General features: G+C 35.9%; 5 protein-coding genes across 8 annotated transcripts in view; 4 read left to right on the forward strand and 1 right to left on the reverse strand.

Annotated features, from left to right (window-relative positions):
* Positions 1,099-23,224, reverse strand: part of LOC107620747 — a 29,621-nt gene continuing 7,495 nt past the window's right edge. Inside the window, exons 2-16 of one of the 3 annotated variants that reach the window (XM_021113414.1) lie at positions 7,730-7,868; positions 7,223-7,334; positions 6,965-7,142; positions 6,747-6,886; positions 5,516-6,152; positions 5,225-5,325; positions 4,902-5,046; positions 4,749-4,817; positions 4,590-4,635; positions 3,705-4,165; positions 3,499-3,578; positions 2,665-2,800; positions 2,219-2,411; positions 1,761-1,843; positions 1,099-1,536 (exon numbers count right to left, since the gene is read on the reverse strand). In XM_021113414.1, coding sequence (XP_020969073.1) covers positions 1,411-1,536; positions 1,761-1,843; positions 2,219-2,411; positions 2,665-2,800; positions 3,499-3,578; positions 3,705-4,165; positions 4,590-4,635; positions 4,749-4,817; positions 4,902-5,046; positions 5,225-5,325; positions 5,516-6,152; positions 6,747-6,886; positions 6,965-7,142; positions 7,223-7,334; positions 7,730-7,841 — 2,619 coding nt within the window. In that variant the 5' untranslated portion in view covers positions 7,842-7,868 and the 3' untranslated portion in view covers positions 1,099-1,410. Of the gene's footprint in view, positions 1,537-1,760; positions 1,844-2,218; positions 2,412-2,664; positions 2,801-3,498; positions 3,579-3,704; positions 4,166-4,589; positions 4,636-4,748; positions 4,818-4,901; positions 5,047-5,224; positions 5,326-5,515; positions 6,153-6,746; positions 6,887-6,964; positions 7,143-7,222; positions 7,626-7,729; positions 7,869-23,224 lie in introns of those variants that run through there. The other 2 variants (XM_016322872.2, XR_002355448.1) reach the window with 2 other exon arrangements.
* On the forward strand, positions 10,599-12,427 carry LOC107621173 (pollen-specific leucine-rich repeat extensin-like protein 3). The gene has a single exon (XM_016323209.2). The coding sequence runs from the start codon at positions 10,654-10,656 to the stop codon at positions 12,313-12,315; it is 1,662 nt and encodes a 553-aa protein (XP_016178695.1). The 5' UTR covers positions 10,599-10,653; the 3' UTR covers positions 12,316-12,427.
* Positions 12,630-17,349, forward strand: LOC107620753. 2 transcript variants are annotated; one of them, XM_016322879.2, is made up of 8 exons: positions 12,630-13,018; positions 13,638-13,829; positions 14,507-14,604; positions 15,508-15,589; positions 15,697-15,900; positions 15,977-16,233; positions 16,879-16,969; positions 17,095-17,349. In XM_016322879.2, exons 1-8 carry the CDS (start codon positions 12,836-12,838, stop codon positions 17,332-17,334), a joined length of 1,347 nt encoding a protein of 448 aa, XP_016178365.1. In that variant the 5' UTR covers positions 12,630-12,835; the 3' UTR covers positions 17,335-17,349. The 2 variants fall into 2 exon arrangements, with proteins under 2 accessions (XP_016178365.1, XP_020969074.1); XM_021113415.1 differs by having other exon boundaries at positions 17,123-17,245.
* On the forward strand, positions 18,397-20,097 carry LOC107620758 (probable 2-oxoglutarate-dependent dioxygenase At5g05600). Its single transcript, XM_016322882.2, has 3 exons — positions 18,397-19,037; positions 19,184-19,511; positions 19,692-20,097. The coding sequence occupies exons 1-3, from the start codon at positions 18,595-18,597 to the stop codon at positions 19,950-19,952; spliced, it is 1,032 nt and encodes a 343-aa protein (XP_016178368.1). The 5' UTR covers positions 18,397-18,594; the 3' UTR covers positions 19,953-20,097.
* Positions 20,967-22,666, forward strand: LOC107620756 (protein DMR6-LIKE OXYGENASE 2). Its single transcript, XM_016322881.2, has 3 exons — positions 20,967-21,651; positions 21,752-22,079; positions 22,190-22,666. The coding sequence occupies exons 1-3, from the start codon at positions 21,185-21,187 to the stop codon at positions 22,442-22,444; spliced, it is 1,050 nt and encodes a 349-aa protein (XP_016178367.1). The 5' UTR covers positions 20,967-21,184; the 3' UTR covers positions 22,445-22,666.

Consider the following 23,224-nt stretch of genomic DNA (forward strand, 5'->3'; position numbering starts at 1 on the left):
AGAGTTATTATTATTATTATTATTATTATGAGTCAATCATGCATTGATGATTATTTGATATCAACAATGCTATATGGTCAGCAAATATTATTATTTTGAGTAAATACTTGGCCAACAATAATTTGCACTTATATTTATAGAGGTTTGCACACAAAAAACACATAATTTGTACATATATTTACCAGAGTTTATATAGACGAGTCAATACATTTTGTACCTATATTAACATTTGCCAGATTTTACACACGTGAATTAATAAGATTTTTTTGTTAATGACAATTTGATGTTTATGCTACCAAATACTAGTCAAAATTGCTAAACTCTGCTAGCTCTAAAGAGTTTCTGATTTGATATATATTAGCCATTCATAAACAGTTACAATAACAACAAAGTCGAATCTGTTATGTGTGTCGACTATATGAATCAAACGATGTTATTGCATCATGTCATATATTATATTTGTGATAGAAATTTAGGTATAGTTAACTTCATGTGAAGTTGATAGTCGAAAGTCGTTAAATAATTTGACAAGTTTGACTAAATAATAAATTGTCATCTAACATCTCTCAATTAACAATTTCACGTGAAATTAACTACAGCTGAGTTTTCACCTATACTTGCAATGAACTCATTTTTGTTTAGGCCTCATAAGATCAACTCGTTCAAAATCTTCTTAGATCTTCAACAATTATAAATGAAGTGTCGTGAGGGAAATAATAAGCAAGTAATAACAAAAGATAAGTCTTTAGTGAGTGTAATGTTAACAATGCAAGCTGATTAAGAGTTTTGTTTGGCATGCATTGGTTTGGTCCCCCCATTGGTCAAGAAAGGAAAATTCTTTATTTCTATTAGGACAAATTAAACATAGGAAGTGACAAGTGAGAGCCACAAAATGAAGAGGGTGGTGGTGAAACAGGACAACCTAATGGTCCTGTTTTTGTGCTGTCAAAGTGTGCAAGTGCATGTATACGAGTTTGAGAAGAAAACGTGCTTCTTTTACAAGCATACATTCATACATACATACCCACTTTCCACCCGCTTTCTATCATTTGTTTGTTTCTTACAGTCATTACATAGCCTTAAATACCAAATTTATGAACGAATAAAGAATATTCATTAGAAGCATTTCACTCTGTCACAATACAAAAATCTTGATAATCAACAAGATAAATGATTTTTCTGTACATAATCTAAGTTTACAAAACTACGCCCTATGTTCCCAAGATGCAAATTAAAACAAAAACCATTGATCATGGCAGCTTTTCTTGCTTAAAGAATGAATAGTAGCCAGCAAATAAAGCCATATATCAATGGCACCACTAGAGGGGGAAAAATGGTCTTGTCTTCCTACTATGACGATCTGATCTTTAGCATAAGTGACACATTCGATAGGATGGCCAACAAGGAGGTCTATACAGGTTGGTGAACATGCATATTCTCATGAACACTCATGACAACATTCCGCAACTCCGGAAATATAGATATAAGTAGAAGTTCAAGGATTGCATAAGCAAGTTGCTTCACACATATAGAAGACTAGAATGAAACAAGACACAGCATAATTGTTAGTTTAGATTAAGATAAGCAAAATGCACAAGTAGACAAAACAAAATGACAAAGCATAGAAAAAAGTTAACTTATATGAAGTGTTGAATATAATACTATTTATGTTCTTTACCCTACGGTTTTAACTCTAATTAAGAAGAGATAGTTCATAAATAACACAAACAAGTGAATGCAATAATGGCAAAGAGCTTAACCTGGCTAAAGTAATATATGTCACTGGCGCAACGTCTATATTGTTTCGCACCAATTAAGCTCACCAAGGCTGCCGGAGCTCCATCTGATAAAAATGAAGGCAACTTTATATTTTATAATATGACAAGTTGCGGTTATTTGAATCATGAGAATGGAAATGCTGTTCGATTCAACTCTGAGAATGTTCTTAAGTATAACCCGAAGAATTAATTTATAAACAATGAGTGACATAACATTTTAAAAGGTTCCTCCGCGACAATGAAATCAGTTGCTTATAACATTTTCATAACATTTTAATAAGTTCAAGAGGAAACCTCTCAAACTTGTAAGAATAATAAAATCAGTAGGAAAACATTTTTGTCTCCTTTTAACAGGGATACAAGTTTGAAGAAAATAAGGGGGAAAAGAAGTGCAAACAGACTATCTAAGAGAATTTCAAAAGAATTAACAAAGGACTAACCAAAGAGCAGTTTCTTGAGTTCACTTGCTCTACGAGCAGCTTCAAGCTGTTGCTCGAAAGACCCTGACTCTGTTCTTGGAATCTTGCTTCCAACAGATTCATTTGTTTCTTGCAATGGCTTTTGATCAATTCCATCCATTAATATCTGGGCTGTCCGTACTCTTAGGAAAAAGGTACCTCCAGGCCACAGGATCTGCAATTGATCAAACCACTTAAAAAATGGAACACTACCAAAAGAAATTGTTAGCTATTTTTTTCATTCTACTTTTTTTTTTCCTGGATAGAGTTACAGTGACCGATGTTCAAGTAAGTAAGTGTCTGTTTGATAACATCAATGTTATTATTGTCATGTATTCATCTTATGTCACTGTGTTATAAGTTAAAACTTAAAAAGGGTACAAAAAATCGAGTGTGAAAATTTTAAAATAATGCTGAATAATCCTTACATCTTGGAGCCACCGAATCCCCTGGGCAATGGTATCCTCTCTCCGAAGCCAATGGATCTCTCTTAGAATCCAATCATCAATAGCATCTTCCATTACCAACTGTAATATCTGCTTTGATATCCAAAAGACTTGTCTTCTGCAACAAAAATCAACTAGCACTAACAATTAATAATTGTTTTGATCTTACAATATCTTAACATAAGCATATTAAATTTATAATCTTGATGCTATCTTAATTATAGAAATAGAAGGCATTTTAAATGAAAAGGTCGATTGAAATCTAGTATGAGTCATACCACTACGTTTATTATATACAAAAGACGGTTATAATTGAACAACAAAAATACTTAAAAGATAATTTGAAATTTACAAATACGATGAATGTGTTTAAATCAAATATAATATCCTAACAAATCTGTTCTCCATCAATTATATCTTCAGATTTAACTCATGACATGACATAATGATTGTTTAAACCATGTAATTGATTCCACCTAGTAAGCTACAAGATTTTGAAATCTATTTAAGCCCTAGCTTATTTAGGCACATGGTGGATAAAACATGAAGTTACATAAGTAATTATGGTAAATGATTCTTGATAGCACCATCATCCAAGTGAAACTGAAAAGAAAGCTATTTTGTTACAACTTTCTCATAAACAACCAGGAAGAATAAGTTTTGGATAAAAGCTATGAAAAAATTACATCATATCTCTTTTATTTGTTTATTTCTCATAACATCAAACAAATAACCGTATAGGCAGTAAACTAAGCATAGTTCAATTACAGTAACTGACTTGAAAATTTTGAAATACAAGATAGAGAATTAATTTACCTTAACCAACCTCTTCTCTTAAGCTGAAATACATTATCAACCAAATTCAAAATAGGGACACTCACGTTAGGTGGAGTCCACTGCAAAAATGGTTAAAGTAAGTGTCTGCAATTAATGTTTAAATCTAAGCATACAAACAATGATAAGTAACAATAATTTAGCATATTATACCCTTGTCAACAAAGATGTGAAGTGCAGAAACATACCTCAGGTGGCACTCTAACTCGATCCTCCAAATTATCATGAGCCGGAGTGAAATTTGTAGGTGGAAGATCCTTGCCAACCCTACTTTCCATTGTTGAGTCATTTTTTCTATCTGGATCCAAGATGGTAGACTCTTTACTATGGTTTATTACCTGTGGTGAACAACCCTTTGAGTTCAAGTCATTGTCAAAACGCCACCTAATATCTTCTGATATTTCACCATCAAAATTAGTTTCTTTGTCACCTTCTTCATTATCAGAGGTTGCTGCACTTTCTGCAGAAATCTGCCTAGAAATGCTACTATCAATTTCAACATTAGTATTCCAGGACGTGTTCGAGTTCCATGCGGCTGATGCACAAGTTTCAGCAGTAGGGGGCGACGAACCAACGACCTTTTGTAAGAAACCACTTGACACACCTTTAAACTGGCGCATAATATCATCAACAGCATCATCAACGTTTACTGCAAATATATAAATTAGTTCAAAACATTACATACGGAATTAGTAATACATAGGACACGCCCAATCTAAAACCTTAGATTAGGATTTAATTTAATATGATGAAAAAGCAACGAGTGGCTGATGAAAGGTTCTGAAAAAATGGCACCTTAAATTTCAGTACAATCTTCTGATTAAGCCATTAATGGAAACACTATTCTAATTTCAGGATATGTAAAAATTCATTAGGAGGATTTTCTAAAATAAAATAAAGCTAGATTTAATAACAACAAACGAATATCCATATTAAATAATAACAAACGAATATTCATATTAAAAAAAATATATTGCAATAAAAATTCCACAACTCATTCACCATTATAATAGCAAAAAGAGAACCCAATTCATAACTGCAACAAACATTCAAAATTTTAAAACTATATATACCTGCTAAGGTTCTCATCATTGATGAAGATTGTCCAAAAGAATAGTTCTTCGGTCAAAGGATACGAACAAAAAATAGTTTGTTAGGTTGTTATCTTTCACATTGTGCCAATAAAACTCGCTATTATGAAGTTATGGTAAGAATTCTAGGAAGATGCAGACCTTTGAGGAAGCACTCAAAAAATCCCATACTTCATGTTGTTCAGCAACATTAGGTATTGATAGGAGATCCTAAAGCGGATGCATTAATCTAGTTATTGGAAAATTACAAAGGAAATATTTCTTTAAAGAGTTGTAGTCAAGGAATGAGAATACCTGGAGATATTTATCCAGTCGAATACAACGTTGATGGACAAAGGCATCCTCTATGCTTGAGGAAAATATCCTTTTTGGAGGCAATTGTAGCGTATAATTAGGAATTTCTTTTAGATATCTATGCAAGCGCTCAAAATTCCTGTATCTGAATGTTAACAAAAAGAAAGTTTGGTTAATTGATGTCAGGCCACAAATATAAATAGGGAATGATTTTGAAACTCATCATATGCATTCACTTTGTTTGGAAAACATAAAATTTAAAACGACTATGGCATATGCACTTAAACTATTATAGAAATGAATGAAAGAAGCAAACTTTCTACCTTCTTTTTACAAACCATGTTTTCTCTATTCCATCAGTCACTGCAATTGAATAAACAGCAAAAGATGTAGACCCTAGTTTCTCAAAATATGCTCCTATTACCTACAACATACAAGTAGCAATAAATAACAATCGAACTAAATAAAAACAAGTATTCGTGGTGCAAAGAAGTTCCATCTATAAAACCTAAATTAGTTGTTATTTGTAAAAGCATATAACAATCAAATTCATAGGCAATTTGAAAATAGTATATATTTTATTAGCTATAACTTTTACAATCTAAATTGCATACCCGACATCGAGGCTTTGGAACAGATTGTCCCTCTCTTCTAACAGCAGTGTCATAACCACTCTTAACACGAGTGATCTCACCATGCTTCTCATTTTCTGAGATATGTAACTCTGACATTGTGGACCCTGCTTTAACAGGTTGGATTTCCAAGCCAGAAGTGCTGTTGGATCTCATGAGTGTTCTTTTATACTTATTGGAAACGGGATCCTTCATATCCTTCACTTCATCAATTCGATGTCCGGCTTCAAGAGATGACTCCTTGTCCTGGTTTGGTGAAGATTCTGCTCTTTGTGGGCTTCCAGCATAAAACTGGGGATCTAAACTGGTTGTATGTACTGGATAAAGTGAAGGCTTTCCTTCTGAATTCTTTCTCGTTTTGTAATCCCTTCCTTTTGTCCACAAGTTCTCAAGATTTTCAGGCATAAGAACTTCGGTTCTTCTTTGAGTTGCGGCGTCCAGCAATTGTGCCCATTCTGCAGAGGCGGGATGATTATCATGTCCACCTCCAGAAGCAACAGAATGGCCATGATTATGAGTGGATATATTAGTTGACTGACCACCATTACCACCACCAGTCAAATTTGCACCATCATCGTTAATGACAAGTAGAACAGACTCAATAATCTCATTGATGTACCTGAGCATTAAGAAAAGTATATTTTACAAATGAAATTACATTGAATTGTAAAAAAATAAGGGGGAAAAATGGTCCAAACTATAACACCATTTGCATTTTGTGGTCCAATAACTTACTGCTAAAGTTATAGAATGTGATAATATTTTTAAACATTCAATTTTGTTTAGCAGGGAATTGATCATTGCAAATGATGCATGGGAAACACCGAAAAGACTCACTATTAGCCTCATTATTAAGTCTTATTAGACTTCTTCACAAATATGTTGTTATCATGAACTAATTTTGCCTCGTGTGTTCTTGCTGATCCTCTTCCTATCGGCATGGTGATACCAAATATGCCCAATCCTCCTAATATTTCTCCATTTGGCCTCTGCTTACTTGTTCAAATTTGTTAAACTTGTCGCTTCTTATAAGTTCTAGCTACAAACCTATAATATATACCAAGGCCAATCCAAAAAATCCTAACACCTCTGACCCTCAAAAGTACCAAATAAAGAGGCAATCAAACACAGTAAGAATTATTATAGCTAATCTTTCTAACAAGAGAAGCTCAAAGTAAATGAAAAAAATGAGATCAGATATTCAACAACATACGCAGGGCTAGCCAAGTTCATAACAGGTTGCATCACCAAGCAAGTCAAAATTTCCCGGGCTATAGATCGAATTACAGGACATTGAGCTTCTTGTGGTCTCAGAATTGTAGCTAATACCCCACTCATTAGCCGCTGAAGAACCTATAAAAGGAGAAACTATAAGAAAAAGTATGAGACATATTTCTCAAAAATAGACAACATGGGACACTGTACTCACACCTTGTACTCACTCTCTGGAGATATTAGTGCTGGATGGAGCTCCTTAGAATTCAACAAATGCAACCTCAATCTTTGATCCCTTTCCTCAGAAGATAGCGTTAGCATAACATTAACACCAATGGCTGCTTGGTTTCTTCTAAAAAGGTCTATGTGATCACCTATTAAATCAACTATGTCCCTGGAATGTAAGCGAAATAGAACTTACTAACTTGCACATAATGACTAGAAGCAAGTATAGAAGGGGATAAAATCAAACACCTTGTGAGCAAGTCGACAAGGTTCATGTCTTTAACCCTCATTGTCACTTCAGCAATAGCATCCATGATTATATCACGTATCTGCTCAGGAAACTCTAAATCCGGAGTGATGTCTGCATACCACATATTCATGACGAAATCTTTCAATATCAAATCCAAAAAATCATTCAAGGCGGCTTCTATGAGAGGAGAATCGATCTTTTTCCTCCATTTCGGCGGTGGAGGCGAAGTAGAGAGGCGTGCATCGTCTATGGACAACTGTTTCCTCTCCAAATGAGAAAGATATGTGTGCGGTTTAGGCGGTTCGAGCCTCCATCGAAATTCTACCTTGTTCAAGAGAATACGCAGAGCAACAACACACAAAATAGCGACTGGTACATTCATCCACATTGATTTACTCGTATCTATTTTGAGAATCGAAGAACATGATATGATAACAAATGTGAATCAAAGACCAAATCTATAGGCATTATAAAAGAAAGAAATGAAAACGGAATGCATGGCTTACTAGTTAAGAAATAGGAAATGGCGAATACGCAAAGAGACCACCAGAGAAAACGAAGTTTTGCCTCTTCAATGAGATCGTAGATGTCATCCATTGATGGCATATCTTTAACCATCTTCTTCTTCGTCTTCGTCTTCTTCTTCTCTGTTATTTCCCTCTGAAATATATTACGTATAAAGTCGCAGCGATAACCTCGCTCTTTTGTTGGCTTTGAAGGAGTTCACTTTGTCCACCTAATCTAATATTATACTTATTAATTATTATTCAATTATTTTCTCCCTTTTTTAATGTAAAAGATTATCCACTTAACATTAGTTATCAAAAACAATAAATGTAATTAAATAATTATATAAAACATTTTATAAGCACGTGAAAATCAAACTCCCATTAGTTTGTGATTACTTTTGTTAAGTTATCGGTCAGAAAGTGGTGCTGTTAACATCAACGCAATCAAAGACATTTTAATGAATGGAGTAATAACATATATTAAGTTGTGTGTTACTTACTTACTTTATGTGGATAACTTAGAAGTTACAACTAAATAATCAGTTTACATAGTTTTAGCCAAAGATAGTGTTCTTAAAAGGGAATATATGGGCTGCTACTATTAGTAATTTGGTAATTTCAAAGTTCAAAAATACGTTGAACGTTCCTTGAAATATTCATCTATGTAATTTTTATATTTTACATATAACTTCCACTCAATATATCTTTTTCTTATTTTATATTTTTAAATAAAACAAATAATTTATCATTTATATATTAATATAAAAAGAAATATTTTAGAAAGAAAATGAAAATAACAGTCTGGTAAAAAAATATATCAATAGCACCGAATAACCATCAATCTGACAGAACTTTATTAGCCGACTGACCGCCAACCTACCAACCAACCACCTATGATATACATTGACCATGGACTGGCTGACTATTCGTTGAAAGACTCAAACCAACTGTTAATGTCGACTGAGCGACAACCCGACAACTTATCTTATCCAATTGGCCAACCAAGCTCGAGTGGCCAAAGATCATCCAATGATCAATATCCACCAACGATCAACGACTAGCTACCTCCTAATCTTGATTGATCTGCCATCATCTTTCCGATACCGAATTAGCCACAGTTTACCTACCTACCGTTCGTGCATGTCGACCGATGATCACCCGTCGACCTATTTGACCAACTGCCTGCCGACTGACTACCTATTCCAATTGATTTATTGCGCCTTGACCAACCACTTATTGATCTACCTCGATCTATCGATCCACTGCCAACCTACCTGACTTATTGTTGTACGACTAGCCCACATCGAACTACTACTGATTGGCCTCGGTCAACACAGACAACTGACCTATCACTGGTCGACGTCGATAGAACAACTCAGTCGATCATCAAACAACACTTGGTGACCTAATCTGCCAAAACTCTAATAGAGTGTTAGGCAACCCCAAACTATGAAAGTTGATTCCATCTCCCATCCTAGGATGTCTGTCATTTGACCATAAGTGACTCCTTGGGTCACAATAGTTTTTGGCCCTGGTTTTGCTAGGCTTATTAGAAATTTTGTTTCTACGGTCTTTTTGTACTCTCCCTTAGTCCGGTGAGTATTTTGCAATATATTATAGGACTATGATTAAGTCCGTGTAGGGTTGATGCTATTGACAACACTATTGTTCCGAGGGTTACTTGAAACGTTGATTTTGGCTAAACGTGAGTCCAGATCCCTTAGTATGGCAGCGTCCGATCTCTTAGGTGGCGAGGTGCCGCCTGTCCGAGTTTCTCGTGAGGAGGTGGGGAGGTAGTACTTACAAGAGACTCCGATACTTAAGTTAGCAAGGGATTTAGACAAATTTTTAGTAGATTAGAACGTGTGTAATACCTTGGAAGAGGGGGGTGCTTGTGTATTTATAATAAAGTTGATAACTACTTTTGTTGAAGTAGTTCTATTTTTTCTGACGGATAACCATTTCCTTTATCTTTGGAGTTTATTGGAATCTATCTTTTAGAAAAGATAGAGATAGTAGAAAAGATTTCTGGAGATAGTTACCTGTCTTGGGCAAGTAGAGATTAGCCTCCTTATGTCGGTGTCCATCTGTGACTTGTCGAACAGGCCACTTTTTTTGGTGGGCCTTTTTATCTTATTGAGCCTGATTTTTATTGGGATAAGATATGAATAACTATATATTTTTTTCTTTTTTTAATTTGATAAAATTTGTAACGTTTATTACAAAAAAGTTAGATACCATTAATTTTTTTAAAAAATTAACATAGACATACAATTTATTTAAAAAAACTTATAATTCCGAAATATTGGTATGGGCAAAATTACTAGTGTGTATATATATAATTTCGTTTATTTTTTCAACAAAATAATATAATCAGTCATTAAATATGTCATTCATAGTTGAATAATAATTTTTTTTATGAATATTAAATATACACCTCTATACCATGGATGTGATCTGTGAACATATATTATTGTGGTAAAAAACATTCTTTAAGCTTCTGCTTTAAACAACATTTTTTTTTGGGTGGAGTCCTTTAAACTACATTTTTTTTTATACAGATGGGATTATAAACCAAAATCCAAAATTAGCACTAAATTTGTTGATTAAGAAAGACCAAGTCAACGAATTAATGGTCATTAGGTGGTTCTTAATCTGTTTTATACATAGAGGTTGGTTTGTTCATATGACCGTGGTCACATACAACAGTGAATAGATTTTCTCTTTTTAATATGGCTAAAATAGGAAGAGGATTGCTAATTATTTGTTGTTTAGCTAAGAGTAATTCCAATATATTCGGAACCAAAAGTAGCTAATAAACTATTTTTTGCTCAATATAATACCCACTCCTTTCATCAATTATTTTACACTTTTCCAATAAGCAGCCTTGGAGGGCCTTCCAAGGTTGGTCGGTCATAACCATGGCTCATCATCATCACCCTAAATTATTAGCTTCTTCTTTTCTCATCCTCTTTACTTTCTCTTCTCTTTCAACATTTTCACATGCACACTTTCTTCTAGAAGAACTTCATTTCAACAATGAGAGGCTTAAGAATGCCTATGTTGCTCTCCAAGCATGGAAACAAGCTATCTACTCTGATCCTTACAACACAACCGCTAATTGGGTTGGCAGCGATGTTTGCTCCTACAATGGCGTCTTCTGCGCTCCCGCTCTCGACGATCCCTCCCTCGACGTCGTCGCCGGCATCGACCTTAATCATGCTGACATTGCCGGACACCTTCCCGGAGAGTTAGGCCTCTTGACCGACTTGGCGCTTTTCCACATCAATTCCAACAGGTTTTGCGGAATCGTACCTCCATGCATGGAGAATCTAACCCTCATGCACGAATTTGACATAAGTAACAACCGATTCGTTGGTGGATTTCCCAACGTGGTTCTCAAATGGTCAGACATGAAGTATCTGGATCTTAGATACAACGATTTCGAAGGGTCTTTGCCGCCGCAACTGTTCGAGATGGATCTGGATGCAATCTTCTTGAACAATAACCGTTTCACCTCTGTTCTCCCTGCCACTCTCGGCAAATCCAAGGCTTCGGTTATTACTTTCGCTAACAACAAGTTCACAGGCTGCATTCCGAAATCGATTGGAAAGTTGAACAAGTTGAATGAGATTCTCTTCATGGGGAACAAACTGGGTGGTTGCTTCCCTCAAGAGATTGGAATGATGGAGGATTTGAATGTTTTGGATCTTAGCGACAACAATTTTGTAGGTACTCTGCCTAACATGACGGGTTTGCAGAACGTGGAGGTTATAGACATTGCAAGGAATGAGCTTAGCGGTTATGTGTCTGATTCTGTTTGTCAATTACCTTCTCTGAAGAACTTCACTTACTCTGATAATTACTTCAACGGGGAAGCTCCAGCTTGTGCTGTTGCTGTTGCTGCTTATAAGGGTTCAATTAGTACAACTGTTTTTGATGACTCAGGAAATTGTTTGACTGGAAGGAAGAATCAAAAGAAAACTAGGGTGTGTTTGCCGGTACTAACTCGGCCTGTAGATTGTAGCAAGGCTTGTGGTGACGGAGAAGGAGGTGGTAATAATAATAATAATAAGGCCCCCTCGTTAACACCGAAAAAGTCACCTCCAAAGCCAAAGGTTAGTAAACCACATTCACCACCACCACCATCACCACCACCACCAGTTAGTTCTCCTCCTCCTCCTCCATCCCCTGTTTACTCACCACCACCACCACCTACATACTCTCCTCCTCCTCCTCCACCAGTGCACTCTCCACCGCCACCAACTCAATCACCTCCCCCACCACCACCAGTTTACTCTCCCCCACCTCCAACTATGTCACCTCCTCCTCCACCCCCAGTGTTCTCTCCACCACCACCAACTCGGTCACCACCACCTCCCCCAGTTTACTCGCCACCACCACCAACTTACTCACCTCCTCCTCCAACCCCAATATACTCACCACCACCACCAACTAAGTCACCTCCTCCACCCCCAGTTTACTCGCCACCACCACCAGCATGGGATGATGATGTCGTCCTCCCACAACACTTTGGATCTGCATACAGGTCACCTCCTCCACCGGCTATTATTGGATACTAAGAAAGAAAAAAAAAATGTACAATGCCATTAACATCTTTGTCCTATTCACTGTAATATCAAAAACATGTACACAAAGTTGAAGTTCGTGAATGTGAATCCAAATTTAACTGAATCTTAATGCTATTTTATATTAATGTTAATGCAGCTTTCTCTGTTTCTCGTTCCCGTTATTTTTTATCCCGTTAGGCCGTTAATACATCCGTGTCTTTCGAATAACTAACTTTCAAATAAAGTTGAAAAAAGAAACGAGAAATGATACGTAGTTTGATTGTTTTCTGGACCTACGTGGAAATGTTGTAAAGACTTTTTACTATGTGTTGCAAGGTTAAAACGACGTCGGTTGGTGCGTGGCTTTTCCCATACGCCGAAAACACTTGAAAGCGACACAGTATGCTTTCTTTCTTCTTCCTCCGATCCCAATCCAAAACGAAACCAACGTAACATACTCACCGCTACCATTTCCACCATCGCATGAATCTCACTCTTAATTTCAATCCCTATTAAGAAATTCGAAGTAGAAATGGATGAGAAAACGCAGCCTCTCAACAAGAAAAACGACGACGACGAGGAAGACAAAGTAGTCGCTGAACGACAAGAGCCCAATCCGCCAGCTGCCACCGGAGGCTGGGGATTTTCGTCCTTCTCCTTTCTCTCCGATCTTCAGAAGGCCGCTGCCGTTGCCGCCGAAGAGATCTCTCGCAATGTGCGTATCGAAATCAAATGTCGCTTTTGCTTGCGCCTCCAATGCATTTTCTTTCAATCCGTGATTTTGTTTTCGATTTGTTGTTCCAGTTATGGTTCAATTCCAATTATAAGCTACGGTTTTTGTATTTAACATTTAAGAAGCGTCCATTGTTTAGATCCATAGGGCAGAAGTAGTTAGTAGAACTTGTTACTTATTATGCAAATGGGGGATTCTAATATATGTTGATTTAGGTACTAGTAGAGTATGTCATTTTTGAAGTCTTTCCAGTTTGCATAGCATTTCGATGCTTCCGGGGAACACTATATTAGGGTTTATAGGTGTCAACATAAAATGAAAACGTGGGAATTGAAGTGAAGGACATTAAATTGCAGTGTCTTTGGTAACAGGGCAAAAATATATGTGTGCCTAAATTGGTATTTGCCAATGACTAATGCTATATGTTCATAATCCTATATGTTTCAGTTGGTGAAAGATATAATGTTAAATGAAAAATTAGATGCATTTATAATATGTAGAGTGTTACAATATATTTTGATACTTTAAAAGTGTTTAGGATGAATTTGGTACGAGGATTCAGATTTATTCACTTGGAATTGGTCATGGTTTCAAAATGCAGGCTGCTGCAGTTGCAGAGACAGCTTCAAAGAGCTTTGCGGAGTTGCATGACGGTGCTGAGGATTCAGAACCAGAGAAAGATGCTGCTGGAGAATCTCCTACTGAAAAGGAAAGTGATGATGAGGATGACAAATTGAGAAAATCTGCGCTGGATAAATTGGAGAAAGCTAGTGAAGATTCATTACTTAGCCAGGCAATAATAAAAGGATTACTTTCCCTTTTCTTTTCTGGGAGGATGGGGTTGGGATTGTTAATTTGTTATTTAGATGTCAGATCTTCAATGCATTTCCATATAAGACCAATTTTTAGCAATCTTGTCTGCCTGTTTATGTGGAATCTCATGTCTCTGCCATGAGCAAATATGCAAGTTTCATGTTCGAAGTCCCTTTTGTTTATCTTTCAAAATTGACGTTTTAGAGGGGAAGGGAAGAAATTTACTCTTCAAACCTTTCCGTTCCTTTTCTTTTGCTCCAAGACCCCAACTCACAAACACCCCTTTGTGATCCCCGAGACTAGTGGTTTGTGAAGCTTCTAGCGTATCCTTTTTATGGGTCTCCACCTGAAAGTTTTGGTTTTTGTCTCATACTGTCTTGACTATTTAATTATAGGCAACATTGATGAGAAAGATAATTGACAATTTAAGTTGCAAATTTTTATTAGGGACAAATATTAGTTTTGTTTGTGGATGTTTATTGTATGCTTTGTCAATAGCTTTTTCTTGTTTCTTTGTGCTCTTGTAAGGAGGGTCTCTTGTCCTCCTGTCATCTTGCATCTTAATTCTTTTTGTCTTAATTATATTCATCTTTTATTAAATAAAATAATTATGCACATTGCACTAAGTGCTTATAGTTAGCTCCATTTTGAGTGCAGAGCTTGAAGGTTTTTGATAATTCTGTTGAGACATTTGCTTCTGGAGCATGGACTGCCTTGGGAAACGCATGGAGAGGGAGCACTGAATTGGTTCAGAGGTATGATTTATCGCTTATAGGTCATTTGCTCTTGACAGATACTTCCATATATTTTGATGGAAATAAACATCTATTGTTGAACGTGTAAATAGTGTATTATGATGTTTACCTTCACTTTAGGAGGGAAAATGAAAAACATAAGCCAGATCTATAAATGGTTTCTGTGGTTATTTGTTTTGCAGTGGTCAATGCATTGGTCTTGTTCTATACAGAAAATATTATAGATTTATCCTTTTTCTAGTTCCAATTCTCAATGCCACTCATCTATGACTGTTCAGGATTAGCATCCTATGATTAATGAATTCTGACTTATTATTTTCATCTCTGTTCTTATGGGATACACTGATTTTCATTCTCTTGGCTTAGTGTTTTGTGCTGTGATTTGACCTGTATGAATTATGGGTGTAGGATAGGGATACAAGTATACAATAACTAGTTTACTAATCATATCGATATTTAAACAACTCCTAAAATCTAAATTTGTTGAATCTCTGTTAATAGTTTCACGTATGGTTTAACAATGACTAATAAGGTTTATATGATGGAAACACAGTATTCCTTAAATTTTCTTTCAGTCATGTCTCTATTAAAGTAGCATAAAACTACTAGACTAAGTAGTGCCTCTTCTAATCTTTTGGTTTTTTCTCAAATATGCTTTCCTTCTCTCTCTTCCACCTTTCTATTTGTTTTTCGTTAGTGTATGGATTTGAAGCATATTCTGCACACCGAGAAAAGCTTTTCATTGTGTGGAAGATATGGCCTTTTGCTGTTTTCTTGCAATTTGTTCCGAGTCTTTGAATACTTTAATAACATCATGAGGGACATGGTTGCTTTGGATCATATAAATTTTTTCCTGTGTAACTGCTACTAATATGGATAATGGCTGTGATCCCTGATCACTAGGCTTGAGAATTCAGCATCAAACCTTGCAGGATCCGTACAACAAGGTGGGCCTCCAGGTTCTAATGCAACTTCCCTATTAGAGGTTTGAAATACTCATGCCAATCTTCTGATGATATTCGTCAATCGTTATCATTTGTCACTAGTTAGTAGTTACATAGTTACACACTGTATGTATTTGTTGTGTTACAGACTGGAAAAGCTTTTACTGCAAAGGGAATGCAAGTGCTTGAATATGTTGGTAAGGAGACAATGGACCTATTAATCAGTGAAACTGGAATTGATGTTGAGAAGCCTAATACAGAAGGTGGAGAACAAAAAGATGAGGATCAATTATCAGAGGAAGTGACATTTGATCGATGCTTTTACATTTATGGAGGTCCGGAGCAGTTGGAGGTAAACCTTAATGATGTTGAATTTGGTTGTTTAGATTTTGCTTTTTGGAAAATCATTTCACATGCAATACTCTCAGGAACTGGAAGCTCTGTCTAGTCATTATGCCCTGTTGTTTAACCGAAGAAAAGCAAAGTTATCAGCAGAGCAAAAGTCTGTATATGATGGGAAACTGAAAGAGGTCCAACAAATTTTTAATTTGAGTACTGAAATGGATGGAACCAGTGCTGATTTAAACAAAGGAAAGACAGTAAAGAGAGAAAATGAAGGAAGCGGTGATGAGATGAAGAATTTACATGATTCAAGTGTCAACAAGGCTGCTGAAATGGCTGCAGGGTAACTTAATCATTCCATGATATTAATATTGTGTTTAATTTTGATGCATCAACAGTGTAGAAGTGTTGCCCTGTCGTCCAATTAAATTCTTTGGTTGATCAGAGCATTAAAGTAGTGGGTAAGAAAAAAAAAATAGAAAAAGGACTTGAAAAAAATATTTGTGTGAAAAAAAGAAGTAAAATGAAATTACAAATGTACTTCATGGAAGTAGGGTAAGAAAAAGAATCTGTCATACACCTAAACATCTTGGAGAAGTGTAACATCCCAAAATTTTTGGAATCTAATTCTAATTAAGATTACTTTATTAAATTAGGGATGATTATATTCTATATTTGTTTGTTAATAATAATTAAAGTGGTCCTTCAGAAATACACAACGTTGCTAATTTGAATGTTTGGAAGCGCAATAATATTAAGCACAGACTGAAGGTCATAGGATTATTGAAAGCGGGCCAAGGAATTTCTATTGCTTCTTGTATGTGACGTTATAAAAAGCACTCTTTTGTGTTACCCCTCCTAATTAGTTCTGGTTTTTTATTCATTTGTGTTCACTGCATAAGTATGCTTGCCATTTTTCCCTATTGATTGAGGAAGCCTGCTTTGATTTGTTAATGTATGTGATGAATCCTGTTGCATTTTTTTGCAGTTTTACGAATGTGTTGGCTGGGCTAGCTGTTAATGATATAATTCAGAGAACTACTGGAAGATTAGAATCTCTTCATTCTGAGGGAGTTCATGTATGCGAACATACTCTTGAATTTGGTGTCAGAATTTGAATATCATCTATAAAATTCAGTTTTAATTTTTCATTTGTGTTTATTTTATAAGTGAGAAAAATCAAATTTGCTGCTTTCCTTTGCAGAGACTATCTGAAATGTGCTGTTTTTCAGTTTCTCAACTTCTAATGCTTGGCAAATCCATCATTTCTTGTGCCAACAAAATCGAGGATGGAGAAGTTGATGAAGATAAGGTGAACATAGAGTGGCCTGAAGATGTTTCTGCCAAAGCCAAGATCATAAGGTTAAATGCCCAGACAATGATAGGATACGTGGAAGCAGTTTCGAACAGTTTTATTACAGGTTTGTTTCCTAAAAATAATTAAGGCCCACTTCTAACTAGAAAATAGTAAAGCATATATTTTTTTTAAAGAAATGGATATGTCCATATATCTTGGACTTCTATTTATGTTATGATATGAGATATTAATATTAATTATGAAATATAAAAAGATATGGCAAAACTTATATCCAAGACTGTTTTGTGTAAAAAACGAACGTTTGTTTGCGTACACATTCTCTTTAGATACCAAAAGGAGTTATGTTTAATCAGAACCTGTTTGTTGTTGCCGTGAGGCCATGTGAAACGGATGTGTCCATAGCACCTCCTGACATTTGTTTGCAAAAGTAATGTTAGGAATGCCACCAACAGCGTTCTGCAGTTCAACCAAGCAAGCTATTCGCTGATTTGATTGTGATCACAATTACATTGTTTCTGTTATATTATCATAGTCTAGTAGTTGCTTACCGAGTCACTCTTACGAAGTTATGCTCATCATTTTGCACTTTTGATGTACAGATTCTCCCCAAAAGTTGGTCCCTGAAAAAGCCACCACTTTCTCTGAACACCTTCGAGCTGATCAAGCCACAGCAATAAGCAAAATCCAGGACGGGTTGCAGTTTCTTGCACACGTAGTCATCTCAACCTCCATGAATGCTGCTTGAGAACCCCCATGTTTTTATTTGTAAATATATTCACGGTTTAATTCGATAAGAGACACCACTCCACTATGTTCATTGATGGTTGTATGTTACTCGGTTCACTCTTAGCCTAGTATCTGTACCTGGACAAATTTGTCCTTTTAAATTCATTCGAACAGCATTTTCTTTTTTATTCTTTAATTTAGGGAGTTTAGAAATGCTCACTGTTCATCAATGCGCTTGAGGTACGTGATTTATATAATCATGTAATAAAATGGTACATTAACTATATATGTAGCAGCTACATTTGGAGCACAAGCAATTTTTATTTACATAGCTTATGTGATGTGTTGACTAGTGATGCACGAGTGTTAATTTGTGTATAAATAAGGGTCTAATTTTTGTTTATTTACCTTATTTATTTTGGTGATTCAATTGGAATCACTCATCATATAATGTTCACGAGAAATTTGAGGTTGAAGTATGGCCCTACCATAATTTTGTCCACATTTGTACCCAGATACATGTCCACATTCGATGTATCTGAAGACAACCCACATACGATGATGCTAAACAGGAAGAAATAAAGTACAACATTTGTGTTTATCTTATTAACTGCTAAGTGATAACACAAATCAGAGCAAGTGTGCGGTGAGAGAAGAGACATGGGAGACATAGACCCAGCTTTCATACAATCCACAGAACACCGTGCCAACAACCACAAGAAGTTGGTGGAAGTTGTTGAAATTCCAGTCATAGACATGTTGCAAAGCAGAGAAGAACTTATCTCCAAGATTGGAAGGGCATGCGAGGAGTGGGGATTCTTCCAAGTAACCAATCATGGGGTTTCCTCTGAGGTGAGCTCAAGAGCGGAGGCTGCGGCGAAGATGTTCTTCGAGCAAAGCACGGAGGAGAAGAGGAAAGTGAAACGAGATGAAGTGAATGCCATGGGGTACCATGATGGAGAGCATACGAAGAACGTAAGGGATTGGAAAGAGGTGTTTGATTATCTTGTTCAGAACTCAGCACAAGTTCCACTCATTGAGTCCCATGAAAAAGAGCTCAGGACTATTACCAACCAATGGCCTCAATCCCCTCCTGATTTCAGGTAATCCAAAATTTCAAAACAAGATAATAATAATCTGTGATTAAGAATTTGTTAGGTGTTTCACTAACTTAGATTGCTACATTTAAAAACTATAATTAGATGTAAACATGTTCTCTATTCTTAGATTGAAGATGATGTTTGATCAGGGAAGCATTGGAGGAGTATTCCAGGGAGGTGGAAAAGCTAGCATACAAGTTGTTGGAGCTGATTTCATTGAGCTTGGGGTTGGCTGGTGACAAGTTCCATGGTTGCTTCAAGGACCAGCTAAGCATGGTGAGGCTCAATCACTATCCTCCGTGCCCGTTCCCTGATCTAGCTCTCGGTGTCGGCCGCCATAAGGATAGCGGTGCCTTAACCGTGCTTGCCCAAGATGATGTTGGAGGCCTGCAAGTTAAGAGAAAATCAGATGGTGAATGGATCCCAGTTACACCAACCCCAGGAGCATTTATCATCAATGTAGGGGACATGGTTCAGGTAAGTTTCACTATGACAGTTTATAATGAATTATAGGTCCAAGTTGGTAATGAATTATGGATAACATCAATTAAGAATATAACAATATACTTAGAATTTACCAAGAACTTGAGAGTCTAAATTAAGATAATTGTTTTTCAAATCCATTTGATTGATTGAATATGTATGCTTGTGTCAAAGGTTTGGAGCAATGACAAGTATGAAAGTGTGGAGCACAGAGTGGTGGTGAACACAGAGAGAGAAAGGTTCTCCATTCCATTCTTCTTCTTCCCATCTCACAAGGTTATGGTGAAGCCTGTGGAGGAGTTGGTGAATGAGAAAAACCCTCCAAGGTATAGAGAATACAACTGGGGCCACTTCTATGCTCACAGAAACCGCACTGATTTCAAGAAGCGTGATCTGGAGAATATCCAAATTTATCACTTCAGAATTTTGGATTAGGAGTAGTAATTTCATCTATGTATTTAGCTTCACATATGTTGTGTTTCCTACTTTTCAAAAATAGTCCATAAATAAATTTAGAATTAAACCTTCCTTTTAAATGTTTTGTTTACCTATTTCCATAGTAAATAATAACTTAATAAGATAACGGTTTAATTACTCTGTTGGTCCCTATAGTTTTGCAAAGTTTTCAATTAGGTCCCTATACTTTTTTTCCTTTTAATTGGGTTCCTGTACTAATTTTTTTTTTCAATTGAGTCCCTAAACTTTTTTTTCCTTTTATTTGAGTCTCTGCACCAATTTTTTTTGTTTTACTTAGGTTCCTATACAATTAAGCCAATTACTACCAAGAGGGACCTAATTGAAAAAAAAATTGGTACAAGGACCCAATTAAAAAGAAAAAAAAGTATAGAGACCTAATTAAAAATTTCGCAAAATTATAGAGACCAACAGAGTAATTAATCCTTAGATAACATATGTATTCCTTCTTTTAGTGTCCAATTTTTTCCCCCTAAACTACTAATTTTTAAAACAATAACAATTTACTGTTACAAAAAAGAAAGAATTTTCTATTTCTCTTATATAAATATAACTCCCAATATTTATATTAAAAGAAAAACTATCATTCTTTTCAAAACTAGTTATCCACAATCATAAAACCATCCCAATTATGCTCTTTAATGCTATTTTCTTATTTTCAAATGAAAATTTACTTCTATTACTTTCAAAAAGTTAAAAGAAAATTTGACGGCCGCATGGAAAGAAAAATAATCTATATTATTGTTGTTTAGAAAAAAATGCACACTTACGTCACAGACTAAAATTTTGAATGTAGACAACCTTTGCCATGCATGTGCACACGTCACACAACTAAGAAATTTCCAAATCCAAAATCATAATGATTCTCAACGATATCGTGCAGCCTTCTCTAATCTTAATCTCTACTCTATAATTCTATTTCTCTTTGTGTTTCTTTCTAACTTCATTTTTTCCTTTGTTTTGTTTAACGAATTAACGTTGCATATTTTGCCAACACTTCACCACCTACTCACCATATACAAACAAAAACACATGTCTAGGTTCAATGCATCAACACACATCAAATTTTACACTACACTAACACCAATCCTTATCGGATTTTGAAGCCATATATTAATTGATCATCAGTTCATCACTCTTCCGTTCATCACATACTACTAATCAAACTAAAGGAATTAGCATAATTAATTAGAATGGGAGAGGTGGATCCAGCTTTCATCCAAGACCCAGAACACAGGCCAAAGCTATGCTTCAGTGAAGCAGAAGGGATCCCTATGATTGACCTCTCCCCATCAAGAGAAAAAGAAAAAGACCCTTCTGCCCTTGATAGGCTTGTGAAGGAAATTGGCAGTGCATGCAAAGAGTGGGGGTTCTTTCAGGTAATCAACCATGGGGTCCCACTTGATCACAGACACAAAGTTGAAGCTGCAGCTAGAGAGTTCTTTGGTGAGAGCAAAGAAGAGAAGAACAAGGTTAGAAGAGATGCTGTGAAAGTGCTTGGTTACTATGACACAGAGCATACCAAGAATGTTAGAGATTGGAAAGAGGTCTTTGATTTCTCTGTTGAGGAACCTACCTTGGTCCCTGCTTCTCTTGATCCTCATAATCAAGATGTCACTCATTGGCATAATCAATGGCCTCATTATCCACCATACTTGAGGTTATTCATTATTATTTTAAGAAATAACTAAACTAAGATTAAAAGGCCTTAGCACATAGCATTGATTAGTCTCATATTTATAACCCTTTTTGTTGTACAGAGAGGTATGCCAAGAATATGCTAAGGACATGGTGAAACTAGCATTGGAGTTGATGGAACTTATTGCTCTGAGCTTAGGTTTGCCACAGAAACGGTTCCATGAGTTCTTCAAAGACCAAACAAGCTTTATAAGGCTGAACCATTATCCACCATGCCCTTCACCACACCTTGCTCTTGGAGTTGGTAGGCACAAGGATTCTGGTGTGTTAACCATTCTTGCTCAGGATGATGTTGGTGGCCTTGAAGTGAAGCGAAAATCTGATGGCGAATGGGTTCGGGTTAGGCCTACTCCGAATGCTTATATCATTAATGTTGGTGACATGATTCAGGTACTAATTCACTAATATTGAGTCAAAGTGATCTTGAATATTGATCTGAATAATTAGAAATAATGTGGCATCATTGTAAGAATATAAAGTTGTGTATTGTTGTTGCACAGGTTTGGAGCAATGAAGCATATGAAAGTGTTGAGCATAGAGTTATGGTGAATTCTGAGAAAGAAAGGTTTTCAATTCCATTCTTTTTGAATCCTTCACACTATACCATGGTGGAACCATTAGAGGAGCTGGTAAATGAGAACAACCCTGCCAAATACAAGCCTTACAATTGGGGCAAGTTTTTAGTCACTAGAAAGCACAGCAATTTCATGAAGCTTGATGTTGAAAATATTCAAATTTATCATTTCAAGGTTTAGATGAAGAGAGGGATTATGGAAAACATGTTATGCTTCATTTACTTAGAAATAAGCAATGCTGATGTATATTTTTTACCTGTCTTGAATAAAATTAGCAATTTTGAAAGTAAATCAACAAATTTGATAACCACAGCATTGCTTTGTTTACGCATTAGTTTGAATCTCATGGCAAGTACAATACTTATTTCAAGGAAATAAAATGACTAGGCTTTAATTTTATAATGTTCACAATGCAAGAAGTAGTAACAGGCTTTCAAACCATGTTTGTTAATAAACAGCATCTGTGTTTAACACAAGGCACAATTAATTGTTTGAGTACAAATAGATATCAGGAACTCTTAAATTCATTCAATGAAAATGAGTGTATGTTACAATAAGAGCAGTACTAATAGAGCTTTGAATTGTGATAATCCTCGTTTTAGATAGATAAAGTGTGCTTCCAAAACAAGAGGGAAACACAGTAGGTGATACATCAAAGTTTATGATATCACATCACAAGATCACAGAACAATATACACAAAAATGGGAAGTTTGAACAATAAATTCCCGTACAATATGCCTATCTCAATGAACACACATGCCAATTCATACCCAACCTCCTATTACCATGTTGCGTCTCGAATAGCCACAACCATATTACATAATAACCAACCTGAAATCAAATGTAGGAAAATCTTTCACATGAAGCAAGAAATAAAGCAATCTCCACTGTGCCTTGAAATAACCTACCCAGCAACTCTACCCGCTCCCTTCGGCATGGCCATCAGGAGGGGGAGATGC

Source organism: Arachis ipaensis, chromosome B10, assembly GCF_000816755.2.
Source record: "Arachis ipaensis cultivar K30076 chromosome B10, Araip1.1, whole genome shotgun sequence".
Taxonomy (NCBI): Eukaryota; Viridiplantae; Streptophyta; class Magnoliopsida; order Fabales; family Fabaceae; genus Arachis; species Arachis ipaensis.